The sequence below is a fragment of the Leptopilina heterotoma genome, unplaced genomic scaffold (assembly GCF_015476425.1).
Source record: "Leptopilina heterotoma isolate Lh14 unplaced genomic scaffold, ASM1547642v1 Lhet_270, whole genome shotgun sequence".
NCBI lineage: Eukaryota > Metazoa > Arthropoda > Insecta > Hymenoptera > Figitidae > Leptopilina > Leptopilina heterotoma.
This window is the reverse complement of record NW_025110979.1, coordinates 907,490-927,199: the sequence shown is the minus strand read 5'-3', so window position 1 is coordinate 927,199 and position 19,710 is coordinate 907,490. Positions and strand designations below refer to the sequence as shown.

Here is a 19,710-nt window from a genome sequence, read left to right as displayed (position 1 = left end):
CATTGACTTTTCTCGTAATAAAATTTTGTTTAATTGTGAATATATAGTTTTTTTTAAATTTTTAAGAAGGAAAATTTCATTATCATTAGAATAATTTACACAATTACAATATCACAAATATTTATCGACGTAACGTGTTAGTCGTTATGATGAGATTAAAATTACTGGAGGCTCACAAGAATATTATAATTCATTCAAAGTTGAGAAAAGAATATGAAAATGTTTACGAGAATAGGAAAGGGAAAAGACGACGACGAAGAGGAATAACTCAAATAAGGAAGAACAGTGATTTTATTCGAGCTATTTGAACAAAGTCCAGTATAACGAGAATTAGTTTTGTCTACACATCAAACCTTTCAAACGATTAATTTAGTTTTTTTTTTAATTGATATTATTAAAAGGAAAAATTGTACAATTTCTTTTGAAAATACAATTTATTTTTGTGAGTAATGAGGTTTGGAATTAAATTTTAATTAAAATCCAATATTTTATTTTTATTATTAATTTTTTGTATTATTCGTTCACTATTTTTAATAATAAATTTAGAAAAAAATTTAGTTGAATCAAAGAACCGCTGATTTGTCTATTTTATCAAATTTACTTGAATCAAATCATTTTTATTTAAATCAATTAAATGGCATAAACTTCAAATACTGAAATTTTTTGTTCAAATATAATTAAATGTAAAATTTATTTGATTCAAGTAAATATTTATTTGATAATAAAAAAGTAATCGGTCATATGAATCAAATAATTTTTTTTTCACTATATATTGATTTTTTGTTTTATTAAATTAATAAACTGTCAATTTATTAATTAAGTAATAATTAATATTATTATTATACTAAACTAAATTAATTAAATGTTTATTAATTTAATTAAAATTAATCTGTTTTGGAATTCAAAAAAAGAAATGGCAAATATTTTCAATTTATCAGAAGAATTTATTATTAGAAAATAAATAATTTTATAAAGAACATTTTGTGAATATGAATTTAGTTAGGTTTTTAATTTTTTTAAGACAAAAACAAATCTATTTCTGCGAATATGAAAAAAATTATTAGTCACTTAAATTGAATCACACTTTTTTACTTAGTATACTCATAATTTAAAGTAGTATGCATATGTACACTTCGAAAAAAAAGATGACTAATTGAAGTCCTTGATAATAATTGAAAAAAATGAATGTCTTTCAATTACATAATTTAATTAGCACCAATTTTATATTAAATCGAAATCAGTATTATTATTGTTGATATAATTGTTATTATTATTATTATTATTATTAGGTATTATTATTATTATTATTATTATTATTATTATTATTATTATTATTATTATATAAAATATTTAAATATAAATTACACTTTTGAAAAATATTTATTCGGAAAATTCTAATTATTTAATTAATAAATACCTACGTAAATAAAAACTTTTCTAAATCTTTTTTGATTAAATGCATATAAACATATCACGAGGAAATGATTTTATTTGAAATATCAATAGTTTGTTTAATTTTTTCAAATAACTATCTGATTTTTCTGACATTACTTTTTAACATTGTAACATAAGTCAGTATAGTTAAATGATAATTATTTTTTAAAAAAAGTTAACTGGAAGATATTTAAAATGAAATTGTTTTTAATAAAATTATTAATTGATCAATCAAGTAAGTCAGTAGAATTTCCATAAATTGAATAAAATATAAAATATTTTTAATAATTTTTTTAAACTATATCAGCAAATATATTCAAATAATCAATTGTGAATTCAACAATCATATTCGAATAGTGGATAAAATGTAAATATAAAAAATGTTTTTTTTTATGGAATAATTCTTTCCAATGATTACAAGAAAGTAAGGAAGAAACATTTCCTTTTGATGTAATGTATCAATTATCAGAATTTTTTTCTAATCTAACATAAATTACAAATACAAACTAGATGTATATTTCTGTCAATCAGAAGTTTTTTTCTTAAATAATTAAATTGTATTTTTTCTATTAGATCGTAAATGAAAACACAAAAATAAAGTTTTACAATAAATTTTGATAAATATTTATGGTCATATGATTAGTAATTATTAAAAATTAAAATTTCATTGCAATTCATTTCGATAATTTCGATTTTTAATTAAACAGGAAGTGAATTTATTATTATTTTCTGGTACCAAAGCAAGAAAGTGTAACAATAATTAACATAAAATATGAGAAAAGTGAATTTTAAATCGTATAAATTTTAATATATTAATAATAAATAAGAACAATAATAACAAATTTTAGAGAATTGTATTAAATAATGGATAAGGACAATAATATCGAATTTTAGAAAATTCAATTCATTAATAAATAGGAACAATAACAAATTTTAAAGAATGGTATTAAATAATAAATTTTATTAATTTAAAAAAATAAAACAATATCCAATGGCGAGTAAAAAATTTATTCGAGTATAATAAACGAAAATTAAATTAAAAATCTATTTACACATATAAAATGATTAAATACTATTTTTTTGAAATAAATTATTAGATAAAAATACGCGCTTATCAATTTAAAGAATTTACGCAAATATCATCAGTAACTGCGAAGAATAAGAAAATAAGAGGCATCAGTGAAAGTGAATGAAAGACACGTGAGCATTAACTTTCATTTTTGTATAATTGGTGATCAATATGAAATTATAAAAGAAAAGGGGAAACATTAATTTTATGTAATTCTATTTTACTAAAATAATTGAAAAAAATATATTTGCAATTTCTTTTTAAGAATATTGTTATATCAACATCATTTAAGTGCCATTCAAAAGATATGTAATTTAATTAATTTTTTTATCACTCTTTACTCACGGAAATAAATAAATTTTTTTAGCCAACATGCAAGAGTTTAAAAAATATTTAATTTATTTGTAGAGAAAAAAATTGTTTTTAAAATATTTATTTAAATTAGCATTGCCCATGTTAAAATGTGTTTTCTTCGATTAATCGCATTTGCTAGTGTATCAGAATTTTTTTTTTTTTAAACATTGTCTTTTCTGGTTTCCAAAGAAAAACTTTTTACCCACCTTTAAATTCCAGTTTCTTCGTATTTAACTTCCTGTAATTGAATAATTAAAATCTTGGAAAATGTTGCAATTAAAGATCTTACCATGATATATTTTATCTCACTTCAGATTCAGAGTTCAAGTATTTTATCAAATTATTACACACATACAAATATGTAAGAAATGTGAAAATTTCTCGATGAAAAAATAATTAAAACAATTAATTAAAATTAAAAAATTACTTTTGAATATAAAGTTTTAAAAACAACTAGCTATTTTTTATATTTACTTATGAATGTATTTTGTATATAGAATTTAAGTATGCGGTTCGCGAGAAGACTGTTTTGCCGTTGTTTACTATTCTTGCCTTTCGATTCCAACATTATTTGGAGGGGAGGTTTCATAGCCCAAGAGAATTTTTCCCATTTCACATTTTATAAAATTCTAATAATTTTGAATTAACAAAAAATGCGTTAAAATAAAATTATAATTATACTATATTTATTTAAATAAACTTTTAACTCATTAGAATTTCTTTAAGAAAAAAAAATTGGTTCTTTATTTGAGTAAAGAATGTTTATGAAACAATTACAGAAACTTGTAAAATAAATATTAAATAGAAAGTTAAATAATTAAATAAAACAAAAATTACAAGAACAAAAAATTGTTTCGTAATTTCAGACTCTCTAGGATAAAAATTCAAGGCACTTCCGTACAAATACTTAAAAAAATGTTAAAATCTTATCAATTATCTGGATAATTTTCTTTCTTATATATAAATAAAAGTTTCTTAAGATTCAAGCACCTTGTACTTTGAATTAATCACTGAGATTTCTTTGGACGGATTGCACTCACTTATTGAAGTGATCGATTTAATTGAATATTATCAATCAATTATTTTTCTAGGCCAATAAGGAATTGTTTGGATTATTTGTACTGTTCATATCCTCTTGTAATTGTGTCCGGTCTCGAATTCTCGAACACATCAAACTATATTCCAAAACACCGATTCTTATGTTCATTTCCGAAATTTCATTCTTCATTTTCGTTATTGTTTTCTTAATGTTTATGAGAGGAGCTAAATAAATAAAATGTAATTTATTACATAGTTTGTAGAAATTAAAGGTCTTTATAATTTATAAGTATCAAAAGAGACGTATTTTCTTTTAGAAAAATTAAATAAATATTTGTAATATAAAACTTACTTCCGTCTGTCATGCTGGAACCTTTTTCATCCAATTCTTTTTTTATTTGATCCAATTCCTCCGTAAGTTTGTTTAGTATTCTTGTTCTTTCAGTAACACCTCCACTTACCTCTCGATATTGTTCCTTTATTTTCAACAATTCCTCCTTTTTTGAAAAAGTGCATTGAATTTAGTGACTTAAATTTTTGCTTAAAGTTTTCTTCTTAAGTTACTTAAATTATTGACTGATAGAAAATATTAATGAAGATTTCGGGCAATTTAGAAGAAAAATATTGATTTATAGAAAACATTGATGAAGATAGCATTTCGGGTAGTTTAGAAGAAAAATATTTTCTTTAGATTTACCTGTAGAGATTTGTAATCATTTAGATAAGGTTCCAATTGCTGATTAAGATAGTTTTCCCTGGTATTTATTTTGTCGAGTGTATTTTCAATATCAAAATGCATTTTTTCTAATTGTCCAGTAGTGCCGTTTAGATTATTTTCTATCTCGGTTTGCAATTGCTTCATCTGATCCAGATGTGCTCTCCAATCGCGGGAATCTTTTTGTTGATAATATTTATAAGATTATAAAATTATTATTCCAAATCATTAAAAAACTCATTTTTTAAATATGAATTTGGATTAATATTCAAATTGGAACTTCTTCGCTCTTTATATTTTTATAAAATACATAGTAAAACTTTTTACCTGTTCTAACAGTTACTTTCAACTGCGGTAGAACTCTTTCCAATTCCAGTTTCCACTCTTCGGCATCGGTTTTTGATTCCAAAATATTTTCCGGTCTATAGTTGTCATTCTATGCAAATTATGAAAATAATTAAAGAAAACTATTTTTTATCAAAAAGAAAACTATCTTTTGACGCTTAGCGTCGACTCTAACTTCAGGGACATGAAGCTAATTCGGTTTCTGATAATTGATACTAGAATTCACTTATCAAAAACTGAATTAGCTTCATATCCCTGAAGTTTTTGACGCTAACCGTCAAAAAAGTTTTCTTCTACGAAAGTAGATAATTTTTCTTGAAATTTTAGATTCAAACAGGTGCTTTGAAAGTTTGCGGAGCAGTGATTTTAGTGACACTTCCATTACTCAGAATAAAAAAAATTGTTTTCGATGCTAAGCCAACAAGGAAAAATTGTTTATGCAATTAAATTTTAAACAAAGCTTAAAATTCAATTGCATAAACAATTTGTTCTATGATTTCTGATTTTGGTCGAACATGAAGTCTATGGTCGAACTATAAATCTTACTAAATTCTCCCCGTAAAGTTTAGTAATATCATCGACATGAACAATATCCTCATCTTCTTCCTCCTCCTCTTCGAAATCAACATTTATTTCTTCGTCAAGTTTTTCCAGAATTAATTCAGCATCATCGTCTTCGATTTCGGGTTCGGGTGTCGGTTCATCAGGTGGAATATTAACTCTACGTTTAATAGAATAAGAAAATAATTTTTAAGATTTTAAATTTAAAACTAAAGTCACCATGAGAAGAGTTTGGGTTTTAATATTAAAAAACGTTTTTTGTTGCTTAAAATTTGCAATACAACACATTATGTGTACCGAAATTAAACTCTTCTCGAAGTACAATTAATTTATTTTTATGAATTTATGAATTTTATTTACTTTTTCCACTTGAAGTTAGTAGCTTGCAGTGCATGATCAGCCAAATTATCGAGAACATAAACGGCGTGTTCGCCAACTCCTTGTTTTAGTTTATTTGGTGCAAATTCAACAGGAACTTCAATTTCCCGAAGAAACTCCAAAATTCCCGATATCGTCGAATTTGGATCATCAGATTCTTGCGGTAAATCAAAATTCCTACCCGACTTTCTTATAAGCCACGCTGCTAATGATGTGAACAGGAAAAATTGTTCTCCGGAATTTGTTGGTATTACAAAATAGTGTCTGTGAAAATTTATTTTCTTAGTAAAACAGTAAATAAAAAAAAATTATTTAGATTTAAATTAAATTTATTTAGATTTAAATTAAATTTATTTAAATTTAAATTATATTTATTTAAATTACATTTATTTAAATCTAAACTATATTTAAAAATTCAAGTTAAAAATTTAAACAAGGTATCTTGAGAAACATTAAAAATTTCGTTTTACTTTAATTTTTCCCTAATTGTCTGAATAATTGATATTATTCTAAATGTCAACTAAAAGTGGAGTCAACCTTGAATGCAACTTATATTAAAAATCAATAGAATTGAATAATTTTCTTTTATAGGTTATTCAAATAAAATTACGAGAACAAAATACAAAATTAAATAAATAAGTCTAGTAAAAACTATTCTAAACTGTTTAAAAATTTTCAATGTATTATATTAAAATGTAAATTATCAATTACCTATTAATGTCCTTCATTTTGAGCTTGTGTAAAAATTCGGTATCGTAATTTAGAAGTTTTAATTTCTCTAGTAAATCCTCCATTCTAATGTAGGCAGCAAAAGCTGCAGAAGGAGCCGTAGCATCCTCGACAAAAATTTTCGCTGATTCTCGATACATTTTTCTTTTTTTTATTTAATTAAATTCAAGTTTCAACAAATTTTGACATTTGTTCTGACAGTTCTACAATATGTAAACAGTTGACTATTAAAAGTATTCCCCATCTGCTGAGAAAGTATAGAATTAGGTATATTTTCTGCTTTACCCAGAGAACGCGGTTTAAAAAGTAAAGAGTCCATAGAATCTGAATTTAAAATAATAAAAAAGTGCTTATAATAAAATGTATTATACCAAAAAAAATTTTACCCTCATAGCACTGAAAATTTCCTGAATATTTAGTAAATATTTACTTGCAATGTTTGGAATATTTAAATGCAAAGTTTAGAAAACATTGTATAAAGATTTTCATGTCCCTATTAAATAAATGTTACCTTACTCACACTTTCCTGAAAATTTATCGTGAAACTTTTATTTAATCGGGACATTTAAATCTTTACACTATTTTCACTAAAACTAATTGCATGAAATATTCCGAACATTGCAAGTAAATATTTAATAAATTTTCGGTTCTGCTGGGGTATTTAAAACAAATATAATTGAGGGTCCCTATCAAAGAACCGGTTATAAGTTTTTTAAGCTCGAAATCATTGCCCTGTAAATAAAAAATTAAACTGTTTTTAATCCCAATTTTTTGAGAAATATTTGGGTAATCTTTATATACCAATACAAAATGTTTTCAAGAAATTAAAATTTTAAATCCTTTTTTTATTTAGAGGTCGAGAATTTTGAGTCTCAAAAACTTATAACCGGTTCTTTGATATAGGGACCCTCAATTTAACTTGAATAAAAATATATTTGTCTCAGAGTCAACTATAGATTTTTTTTTGTTTTAAATAAAAATTATATTTCACATAAATAAAACTTTTATTTCAACCAAAATAAAATTGATTTTGAAACAAATAAAAAGTCAAGTTGACTCGAGTCAAAATATATATAATTTTTCTGAATGTATTTTGACTCAGGGTCATAAATAAACTTTTTATTTGTTTCAAATAAATTTTAATTAAAATAAAAATTTATTATTTGTTTTAAATAAAATTTGTATTCAAAACCAATTTATAAATAAATAAATAATAAAGAATAATATTTGTACATTGTACAAGCATTTTTAAATTTTTTAAATAAATATTTTAAAATTGTTTGTGCTTTGTGAATAAATATATTCAAATTGGGGCCAAAATTGCAAAATTTACAGAAGAATAAATTTAATTGTTTTTGTGTCTTCAATGCTTTTAAAATATTTCCATACTACACTCTTTGGTTTCGTCTTTTTTTAAATCTTTAAATATATTGCCACTATAATAAACAAAATAACAACTACTAAATAAAAATACAACGCCGGACAGTTGCATTGGTTGCATTCGTTGCATTTACCAAAGTGTATAATGACAAAACTACAAAAGTGAGGTTATGTTACATTCTCTTAAATTCTCGGTAATATTCTCGTTCTCAGTAATATTCTCTCGGTAATATAACCAACTTAGAACACTAATTTAGCATATTGATCTATAAAAAAAACTCACAATAGCTCTGCTCCTGCTTCCACCTGCTCCTTGGAACAGTTCGTCAAACAATAAATTGACAATAATCTCCAACAGGTGCAAACAGGCACCAACAACACGGTGGATTTATATCGTCGAATCGAAACTGACCTTAAGACGGACCTCCACTATCATTCGTTATTTTTTCCCGGCAAAATGTCATTTTTTCCAAGTGCCTCTAGTGTCGAGAATATGAACCATTTTCCAGTGATATTCATCCACTGAGATTGGTACTCACCCCGAAAACTATACAAGTGTCAAAGAAATTGTCAAGTGTCATCAATGAAAAGTGCATAGTCGTCAATGAAATTATACAGTTCTTTATTAAAAAGAATTTAGAAAATTAACATAAAGTGTGAAAAAGTGTAAAATGTATTTAAATTGATTTTGATAAACTCCTCGAGTTTAATAGTATTATTAATTGTATCATTACGATGACATCAGTACCAGAACCCTTGATTTTTGCCTTTGCACTTGTTGATACAGGTGCTGTTTTATTTCTTCTAGTGTATTTTGTATCCTTTTTGAAATTTACCCCTTGAATGTAGTATTTCACTTTTTTCCAAAATGTAAATTATTAATTCTGTTGTTATTTACATTAGCGGTTTCTTTTCTTGTTTACAATCTAGGGAGTTTTTCGATTTGATAGTGGTGATTATTGTTCTTAGCGGGAAATTTGTAATTATCAAAGTTATTGGGATAAGTTTTTAAGTGTTTTAAATATCCTAAAAGTGATTAAAATGTATATTTTAAGATGCTTTTTTTTGCATAGTAGAATAAAAATTGAGGGGTCGGATCGAAGAACCGACGCTTCGCAATGTTCTGTGCATTTACAAGCGTCGGTTCTTCGATCCGAGCCCTCAATTAGTTTGCATTATTTTAATAAGATTCCCAAGGGTAAAAATTAGTCTCTTCTATAACTTTTGCGTTATTTTTGCTCCTTAACTCTATCAATTTTCCAAATACAGCTAATTGTACTATCGGATTTAGAATGTGATTATTTAAATGCACAACAATGTTGCTCAAGACTGAATGCGGTGGGTAAAATAGCTATAGATATTTTTTATAAATTTTCCATTTATTTTCGTAGTTTCTTAGTTTTCTTCAACTATTTGTTTTTTTAGTTTTCTTCGTCTTCTTAGTTTTTATAGTTTTTGAAGTTTTTAAAATAAAAATTTTATATCCCTGAAGTTAGTGTCGGCGGTTAGCTTCGAAACATATTATTCGTATAGTTTTTAGAGATTATTATTTTGCAAAGCACTAACCTAAAATCTTCGAACAAATTTTTTTAAATAAAATTTTCAAAATATTGAAACTTAAGGGCTTTTGAAACATTATGACATCATAGTTTGTTATGTTCTGGAACTGTTACGTCATACTGGTTCAAATGGTCTTAAAGAATTTAAATTAAAAAATTTTTTTACGGTAAAAAGGTTTTTCGACGCTAAGCGTCTTTCGCTAACTTCAGAGATGTAAAATTTAGAGTAAAATTCAGAGAGGTAAAATAATTTGAAAATAAAATTGTTTACAGTGGGTTACACCAAAATTAGCAGCTCATGCTGTATTATTTATAATTCTTCTTCTCTCTGGTCAATGGGGCATAAGTGCCTTAAATGTACCAATGACCGCTTGGTTATTTTACGAATACTTTAACGTGCCTAGAGGAAATATGGGTGTTTATGATCCAACAGAAATTCATAATCGTGGTCAATTAAAAAAGCATACACGAGATTGTTTAATTTTTCTCGGCTACTATTTAATATTCTTCTTTATTTATTTATACTGGTAAGTAAAATATAGATACTTGATTATATATTTTTAAATATATTTAAAATATTTTTCAAATATATCACTATTAACTTAAAGCAGGGCTCGAACCATTAGTGAAAGTATTTAAAAATACGGACTTTACGGACTAAATATGAGAAAATTACGGACCAATTACTGACAAAAATATAACCATAGTCCTTTAGTCAAATAAGAGAACATTTTACTTAAAACTATAAATTAAAAAAAATAAAATAAAATAAAAATCTATTAAATCTATTTTAATCTCTTAAAAATCTATTTAACTATAAATTAAATTTTTTCACAAGTATAAAACATGACCCAGTGATAAATTCATTATTTTATATTATAAGAATATTGTACTTCTTTACAATTATTTTCATCATTTAAATTCAATTATTATTTTCCAGAATTTTTAACTAAAATTCTTCTTTAAATCAATTATTTCAAATAATTTTCGAAAAAGTTCTTTAAAAATTTTAAAATTCATTTGATTACAATATTCAATTTTACGAAATTTCAATTATTCGTAAATTTTTCAATTAAATATATTAGAAATTAAAAACTTGAAATAATTTTTTCAAAAAATTCAATTAAATGAATATTAGAAAATTCATTTTTAAATCAATTTTTATTACGAAATTCTACGAGAATTCCATTATTTAAATACAAAAGTAAATAATTTATTGAATGTTTCTCAAAATTGAATTCTCATAAATAATTTTATCAACAAATTTTTAAATAATTGAATTCTTTTGTCGAATTTTATTAAAACTTGCATGAAAATATTTACTTTTTCCAAGGAATTCAATTAAAATTGTATGAAAAATAATTGAAATTCTGCTATGAGTTTTATATTATTAGTAAAAATAATTGAATCCTTAAGAAGAATTTTATTACTATTGAAAATAATTGAATTTTTGCCAAGAATTTTATTTAAATTTTTAATAATAATTGAATTTCTACGTTAAATTATATTAAAATTCTTGAAAATAATTCAATTTTTTAAAGGAATTTTGTTAAAACTGAAACTGATTTAATACTTTATAAAGATTTTTTATTAAAGTCTTAAAAATAATTGAATTTTTGCACAGAATTTTACTAAAAATTATGATATAATAATTGAATTTATTCGAAGAATTTTGTTATTTATGAAAATAATTGAATTCTGTCCAAGAATTTTAATAAAAATTTAAAAAATACCTAATTAAATTCCTTACAATTATTTTATTATTTATGAAAATAATTGAATTATTGCGATAAAATTTATAAAAAAAAATGTTAAATAATTGAATTCCTGTGAAGTTTTTATTATTTATGAAAATAATTGAATTATTTAGAAGAAATTTCTAAGAAAGTAGTAAATAATTGAATTCCTGTGAAATTTTTATTACTTTATGAAAATAATTAAATGTTTGCGTAGAATTTTATTAGAATTTTTTTGAATAATTGAATTCTTTTGGAAAATTTTATTAAAATAGTAAATATTGAAAATCATTGAATTGAGGAAATTTTTTTTAAATAATTGAATCTTTGCCTTTAATTTTATTAAAATTTTTAAAAAATAATTTAATTTCGGAGAAAACAATTATTTGTGACATTTGTAATTTTTCTAAAATTCTCTAAATTATATCGTACTATTTAAAAACTTTTCGTCCTTTTTCTATCAAATTACAAACTTTACGGATTTTTTTTCAAAAAACTGACTTTTACGGACTTAGTTCGAGCCCTGTTAAAGGTATCAAATTTGGCATCAATTTGATCCACTTTAGTATGAATTCGATACTCTCTAAAAAACTGTGATAGCAAATAGATTTAAAAATTAATCTATAAAAAATTCTTTCTAGTTTGATCGTTACGTTGTTAAAAGGAGATCCACTAAATAGAGGCGATGATGACGTTATTGAATTTTAAGATTTAAATTAATTTTTTACAATTTTTCTACAACAAAATTTATATATATATTATGTTCACCATAGTCGGATTTAACTTTTCTGTTTCTAAACAAATACATTATAATTTTTTACCCAGAGAATTAATTTTGTTCACTATTTAATTAAATCAGAGCGAAAATGGGGTAAAAATAATAATATATTTATAATTTATGTGTTAATATCCCTAATGTGTATATTGTGAATAAAACGATGGTGGGAGTTTAAAAGCCTAAGATAGTTATACGATAGTTAGACGATTAATGAAAAATCGATGACCTCAAATTTTCCGACAGTGGTTTATACTTAATTATTTATCAGGATATCCAGACAAACTGTATATGTGAGACTTTGAGTTATTAACGGACAAAACTGATGTGTGTTGTTATAAATAAATATTTTTAAAACACTAATTTATCTGAGTGAAGAAAACAAATTGTTTATTGCATTGCGTGTCTTTTAATGCAAATTTCAACAAATTTAGATAAGTTACTGTATATTCAATAGTAGAACAAAAAATATTGTATTTTTAACGAGATGTTCTTGTGAATCACTTGTGTAAAATGTTTTCTTTTCCAATCATTGTATTGTAGTCGCCTTATCAAAAAAAAAAAAAAAAATTCTCTCTTCATTCTCTAGTTTCCGTGTGAAATAACAAACGAACAAAAATGTTGTTAATAATATGAATAATGATTAAATTTTTCGATGAACTTGATTTTCTTTTAGAACACCTATAATCCTATCGCAGGCTTTTTTCAGATTTTCCAGACATTCCAGGGTTATTTAAGAAAATTCTAGTAAAATTTCGAATATTTATTTAAATTTTTGTAAATTGATAATTTTCAGATTCTGTAGGAATACTGAAAAATAATTTTCTTTCATTTTTTATTTATTTATACCATTTTCTTTAATGGTATTAAAATTATTGAAATGGTCTTTCTGATAACGATAAGTTATATCAAGAGTTACGTGGAGTGAAATAAAAGTACAAAGAGCTTTAAAGAGTGATTAATGCAGGTCTATTATTTAGAAAAAAAAACTGTTATTTAGAAAAAAAATAAAGGAACTGAATTTACGTACGTGTAAATTCATTATCACGGAGGATGTGTCACGCACCAAAATTGGTTTACGTCATTAGGACGCGCGTTTAGTGAAGTAGACTAAAAATATGATAAAGCTAAAATCAATAATTGGATTTATTTCATTTCGTAATGGATTATTTGCTTTTTATGAAACGGTAGTTTGTTTTCATTAATATCTTTTCAAGGAAATTTTGAATTCTGTATACACTCTATATAACAATATATATTGTTTCATTTTATCTGTATTTATTTATATAGAAGACTACGTTTTACTTTTTTTTATATTAATTTCCGTTTTAAAATGAAAACCCCACAGTAAATAATTGAAAAATTAAATTAGAGAAAGTAAATATTATTTCTCTAATTAATTTTTTTACTTTACACACAAACAATTTTTTTTTATTTAGAAAAGTATTAAGTTTCTCTAGTACAGTGGAAGTCTTAACTGAAACAACTAAAAATTTTAATATAGTATACTTTCCACAAAGTTTTGATATAGAAATTTAATTTCGTTTTTCCCTAATTTCCATATAAAATTTTGCTCTTTTCTCTAATTCCTTTAAAAGAAAATTAAAATATAATTTTTAATATAAAATTAGTTAGAGAAAATATTAATTTGAAACTTTTTAAAATTATAACTAATTAATAAAAATTTGAATTGTAGCTATTTCGTTATTAAATTTTGTTAATTTCAATTATTATTAATTTCTTCACAGCAATTGAACCGAATTTCAATTTTTAAGGAAGTCATGAGAATCTTATTAAAAGTATTTCTATTTAATTTTGCTTCCTCATAGAAGGAAGGATTGTATTAGCGAAATTTCCAATTGTAATTTTTTGACATATTTATAAACTTATTTTCATTATACCTAATCTTTTAGTACTTTATGTGCGAATGGGCACTGCCCGTATAAATGTTATAAATAAATAAATAAAAATTTCGATGTAATTTGACCCCAGAAGTCCAAAAAACGGATTTTAAAAAAATGTCCCAATGTGGGTGTGTTACTAACATTACATTTGCCTCAATATCTCAGAACGAGAAAGAGCTAAAGGCTTACATTTTTTTTTTAAATTGTAGGTCTCCACGGGGGACATAAAATGAGAGTATTTTCAGCCCGATTCATAAAGTTTAACTATATTTTTTTTGCATTTTTCATTTTGTAAAAAAACGTTTTTTGGCCATAACTTAAAAAAATGTTAGGACACCTTTCAATGTTTTTCTTTAGTTTTGTAGAGTTTTTTCAGACGCATCTTTTGAGCCTTCATTGAACATTTTTCGTCCATATTAGCCATAGATATTAAAGTTTTAAAAATCTAAATTTTTCAAAAATAATACTTTTTTGAAAATTTTGTTGAAAAATGTAAAAGTAACTTTAAAAGTATCATTACCAACTTGTAGAGCATTAAAAAACGCTTCGATTGACCTATTTTTGAACCTGATTGGGTCAGAAATTCTGAAATTATTGATATTTGAAAAATTAAAAATTGTGAAAAATATCATATTTTTTTAACATTCTTGTTTATTAATTTATGTGTAATTATTAAACTATTATTACCATTTTATAGAATATATAAAAACACATTTTTTGGACCAAGACTTAATGATTTTTAACTCTTTTATAATAAGTAATTCTCATATTTCAATTATTATTATTTATCTATGAGGAAGCAAAGTGTTCATGAAATGAACATAGTAAATTATAAAAATGTACAACTTGGCAGCGGTTTTTACTCTCTGAAGAATAGTTTAAGTTTTTTCGGATAAATTATAATATTGGATATAAAGTAAAATTTAAAGGATGGGTTGTTTTTTTTGTATTTTCAGCGAGGATGTGATTTATTTGGAAAATCTAATTATTAGCTTCTTTTAAACTGCGCGGTTCCTAAAATCAATTTTGAAGATGTTGTACGCGCACGTCTCAACTTGTTTTGCGTAAATCCAGGAACAGCGCCTCCTGGTGTTGAAGCGAAAGGGAACGAGCCACTAGCGATAGGCCGCCGCAGAGTGCAGTGCGGGTCCGTCCTATTTTGACATATTATAATAAAAGAGAGGAAAAAAAAATAGGACCACAGTCAGCTATAGAATTGATCACAATTTAAGATGATCAGAATGTTCGTCCTTAACAAGTGTGTGTCACAATTATTATTTAAAGCAATGCTATAGTGCGTAGTCTTTCCATCGGACTTCGGAATAAAAAGAATAAAACGAAAAAAAAATAAAAGAGAAAGACTTAATATTTATATACGTTTGACTTGTACACCGCGCCTGCTATGTATATTGACAAAATAAATCCTGTCGCCTCGCCATAGAGTGAACGAAGGGTCTATGTGTTTATCGAAAGGGGAAAGAAAAGTATCCTCGTCATCAAAAATTTTTCTTGTCGACAAAGCAACGAATTGAAAAAAAAAACTATAGTCGACGCGAATCACAAGTGGTTTTTTTTTCTGTCTTCCTGAACATGAATTTGAGGTTATTTGGTTATCCTGCCCATCCTGCCTAATAGGAGAATAACTTTTGTTTTTTGTTCTGGTATTCAAGTGTAAATTTTCATTTGAATGTCCTTTGAGTTTTTTTCCTGGCGAAGAAAAGAAAAACTTGAGAAATGGCAGGTAGCAAGGTGGGAAATGCTGTGCAAACGAAACCTGTCGAGATTTCTCAGGAACTCCAGGATGGCGAGAAGTTCGTCAAGTGGGACGAGGTATGAAATATCGTGATGTTTTTACTCAAGAAAGCTTCTTTTTTTTTAAAGAAAAAAGCATGTTTTTAAATGTGAATCATAACCCAGAAAATCAGTTTTGGTTGAATCATCAAATATTTCCATCATAACACTTGAAAATTAAGGCAAATATCCCTTGGGAAGGTTTATACTTCTGTTTGGATGCTGAACTGTTCAAACAGTCGGATTGGACCTCGAAGAGATAAAAAAAAATTCATGTGTTATGAGGGTTGAATTTTAAAACAATTCCTAATTGTCAAAAATGGGATAATCCTAATCAAGATTATTACCTAATGAAGTCTAGAGAGGTTTAACCAAACTATTTTCTATTAGTGGAAAATTTACTGCTTAGACTTCAATAAGTATGCATATGATAAGGTACTAATTTTATTTAGCACTTTATACAATTTATACAATTTATACAATTCATACAATTATGCACTTTATTGAAACTTTGAAAGTAGTGAATTTTCCACTGATTTAGAGGTTTTCTTTGATTCTTGGTGTTTTATAAATGTTCTGTGTCTTTTTTATAAATGTTAATATAATGTTGTACTTGGATATATTTTGTATAAAGAATTTTAATTAAATTTTGTTAATATACTGAAGTTAGATGAAAAATACACTTTCGATATTTTAAAACGTTTAACGGTCTGTCTTTTTCTTTCCTTTAAAACCATTCGGCACATTAATGTACCATGTACCTAAATGAAAACAAAAATATTTGTATCTCATAACATATGCAGAAATATTGACTCTAAACGATACAGCAGCATACACAATATTTTCTCAGTATTTTTAATTTTTATTGAGGAAATATTGCTTTCGATGCTTATTTTTTTACTGTTAACTTTAAAGTATCAAATTGCAACGAAGTGATACCAAAAATGTGGATTCTATTAAAAATTGTGCTTCATTTTTAGAATCAATTTGACTCAATTTAGTACAATTTGGCAAAACATTCAAGAAAACTGTGTTAATATTCCAGAGGATCCAGAGAAATGTTATGCTATGTAATAACGAATGGGTTGAAATTTTAACTTATTTAAATCAGTGACTGCTTTTTGCTTTTGAATCATCTGCAAATTTTAATTACAACACCTACTCACTGTAAATAAAAGGTTCTAAATTAGAGTTGATTTTCGGTATTAAAATAGAACCAAATGACGAATTAGTACCCAAAATTGGTACTAAATTAGTATCTTTCCTTTTATACATTAGTAAAACAGTATTTTTTTACTGGCATGAACCTAAAGTCCCAAATACTTTTAAAAATTAAAACGAAAAAATTATGCGACGATTTATTTTGGTTTCAAATTCTTGTTATTTTTGAGCAATAGTCTTTTAAGTATAACAAGTAATTTCTTAAAACTTGACGTATACATTAAAATTAGAGATGAATTCGACGCCTCATGTCGAGAAAATGTTATTTCAAACCTGTCAGTTGAGAATAAATCTATCTCAGAAACAAGTGTGTGATATGAAGTTAATTCACAAATTAATGCAAGACAATTCTAATTCATTCTTTAATTCAAGATAATGCAATAAAATTAGAATTAAAATTAAAGTTCAAAAAATCTCTAAAAATAGTTTTCATTATTCACAATTATTTTATTATAATTAATCTATTTAAATACTTTTTATTAATTAATATACTAAATTTCTTATCAAATTTTTGCTCATACCATATTAACTATTTTTTAAATATTCATATAAAATAAAATATTAAAATGATAAAAAATTATAGCACAAATAAGTATATCCAACATAGTTTTCTTGAAGTGGATCAAATTGGTGTCAAAAATTTGGATTCATTTTTTTTTTTATCCACATTTTTTATATCAGTTCGTCGTTGTAATTTGATACCTTTAAGTTAAAAGTGAATTAGAAAATATTCCTAATTGTCAAATGATTTAAAAGAAATTCTAATATATAATAAAGCTAAAAAATTTGTGTTTTTATTCTATATTAATCATATTAAAATAATTGTAAATGTAAGTATTGAAAAAATCATTGATGGCTAAATAAAAACGAAAAAATAATTTAGTTTTGGTGCAGGAATCAAAACTGAAAGGTCCCTGAATTTTCGTGCTGGCAACGAAACTAAAAGGTCCCTGTATTTAGTTTTGTTACGCTATTCAAAATTAAAACGAAAGTTTCGAAGCCATCCCTGCAATTTTAACCCATTTTTCTTAAAAGTATCAAATTGTTAATAAAGTTTATCAATTCGATACCAAAATTCAGATCAATTTTTTATTTGATCTACATTTTGGTATCAAATAAATACATTTCAGTATGAATTTGATGCTTTCGAGAAAACTGTGAATTTGAGAAGTCCAGATTATTGTCTACATTTATTTCTATTTACTAATTATTTATTTAAATATATTTACATGTTTTCTACTCATTACACTAAAAAAAATTTATTCGATACAAATAATTTTTAATTATAGAGTCAATTAAATTGTATATTTGAACCAATAATTTCAGTATTTGAAGTAAATATAAATTAATTGAACCATTTACTTGACTCTAATAAAAAATTATTTGATTCAAGTAAATATTCAATTGATAACAGTCAAGTAATCATTATGTTAATTTATGTATGGGAAATGTAAATTGCTGAAAAGTCATATATATGATATTAATAGATGTAATCTAATCTTGTCAAGTAATCGGTCATTTGAATTAAATACATTTTTTTTCAGTGTAATACATTTATTTTTATTTATTTCTTTAATACAGAACTGTTAAAAATCATGATTTTTTCTATTAAAATGAAATCTTTTCTGGAGCTTGATTTTTGGTAATGATAATAAAAAATTAAGTTTATAATAGAAGCAACAAAGAATAGCGACTTTTATTTTTCTTAAGAAACTATTTAACCGAACAAGTTGGGAAAATAAAAGACTACCTTCTCTTTAATTAACAGTCTTTATATTTTTTTTAATAAGATCTATTATTGGTTTTCTTGTAAGTTTTTCTTTTTTTGAATTTAAAACTTTAAACAAAAGTACTTGCATAGATAAGAAATTTAATTTCCAACAATTTAAATAATTAAAAGTTGCCTTTGAATAAAAATAAAAAATATTTGTCAATAAAAAATATTTGTTATATTTTAGCTTCTTTATGATAGAAAGTGATAATTTTATTTTTATTCAAATGCAACTTTTAATTGTTTAAAATGTTGAGCATTTAATTCTTTATGCTGCAACTAAATCGAATTTAAAATTTATTAATTTATCTTTTTCATATAAAATAGGAAATCATGACATTGGACTAACTTTTGTTAGTAAACTTAAGTTAATGAAGTTAATTAATTAATTAATTAACTGAATTACTGAAGTTACCATAATGTTTTCGTTAACGCAAAAAGTGAAAATTTCTTTTAAGATGAGCAAGAAGCATAAATTATTTTTGATAAAAAGAACATTATTATTTTCATTACATCCTAAACAGATTTTCAATTCAATCTGGACGAGAAAGACAATAGTTTCTGAAAAATTTAAGCTTTTTTTTATTACATTTCTTCGACGTAAACGTTGGTAACTTTAGTTTCATCTTTTGTTCAGATTCTTACGAATTCTTTGTTGAATTCTTCCTTGTTAAAGTTGATTAAAAACCCATTTTTAAATAAAAATCTTAATCATTTAAAATATAAAGCTAAAACTGGCACCTTCTTAATTTTTGTTAAATTATTTTTAACTACTTAATTTTAATAATAAAATTTTAAAGTTAAATATTTTTTAAAAAGTTGTAACTAGCACTCGGTTATCAGGACACATTTAATTTTTCAATTGATGTTAGTATCAGACAAAAAAATATTTAACTTTAAAATTTAATTTCTAAAATTTAAAATTAAGTTGGTGCTGATAACTGGGTGCA

At 24.4% G+C, this 19,710-nt stretch overlaps 3 protein-coding genes across 8 annotated transcripts in view; 2 read left to right on the top strand and 1 right to left on the bottom strand.

The window, feature by feature from the left end:
• Window positions 1-3,576: 3,576 nt before the first annotated feature.
• Window positions 3,577-8,423, bottom strand: LOC122503844 (intraflagellar transport protein 57 homolog). 4 transcript variants are annotated; one of them, XM_043614585.1, is made up of 8 exons: window positions 8,287-8,423; window positions 6,606-6,867; window positions 5,877-6,158; window positions 5,502-5,676; window positions 4,938-5,046; window positions 4,593-4,789; window positions 4,248-4,392; window positions 3,577-4,120 (listed from the first exon to the last, which is right to left on the bottom strand). In XM_043614585.1, the coding sequence occupies exons 2-8, from the start codon at window positions 6,761-6,763 to the stop codon at window positions 3,945-3,947; spliced, it is 1,242 nt and encodes a 413-aa protein (XP_043470520.1). In that variant the 5' UTR covers window positions 6,764-6,867; window positions 8,287-8,423; the 3' UTR covers window positions 3,577-3,944. The 4 variants fall into 4 exon arrangements, with proteins under 4 accessions (XP_043470520.1, XP_043470521.1, XP_043470522.1 ...); XM_043614586.1 differs by having other exon boundaries at window positions 6,606-6,870; window positions 8,287-8,413; XM_043614587.1 differs by having other exon boundaries at window positions 6,606-6,947; window positions 8,287-8,393.
• Window positions 8,424-8,547: 124 nt separating this feature from the next.
• LOC122503846 (protein cornichon homolog 4) lies at window positions 8,548-12,733 on the top strand. The gene is made up of 4 exons (XM_043614592.1): window positions 8,548-8,819; window positions 9,273-9,341; window positions 9,836-10,089; window positions 11,940-12,733. Exons 1-4 carry the CDS (start codon window positions 8,739-8,741, stop codon window positions 12,004-12,006), a joined length of 471 nt encoding a protein of 156 aa, XP_043470527.1. The 5' UTR covers window positions 8,548-8,738; the 3' UTR covers window positions 12,007-12,733.
• A 2,345-nt stretch (window positions 12,734-15,078) lies between these two features.
• LOC122503839 (1-phosphatidylinositol 4,5-bisphosphate phosphodiesterase classes I and II) overlaps window positions 15,079-19,710 on the top strand; it is a 45,215-nt gene continuing 40,583 nt past the window's right edge. For 2 of the 3 annotated variants that reach the window (XM_043614570.1, XM_043614569.1), the window contains exon 1: window positions 15,079-15,807. In XM_043614570.1, the coding sequence (XP_043470505.1) occupies window positions 15,712-15,807 (96 nt within the window). In that variant the 5' untranslated portion in view covers window positions 15,079-15,711. The remainder of the gene's footprint in view (window positions 15,808-19,710) is intronic. The other variant, XM_043614571.1, reaches the window with a different exon arrangement.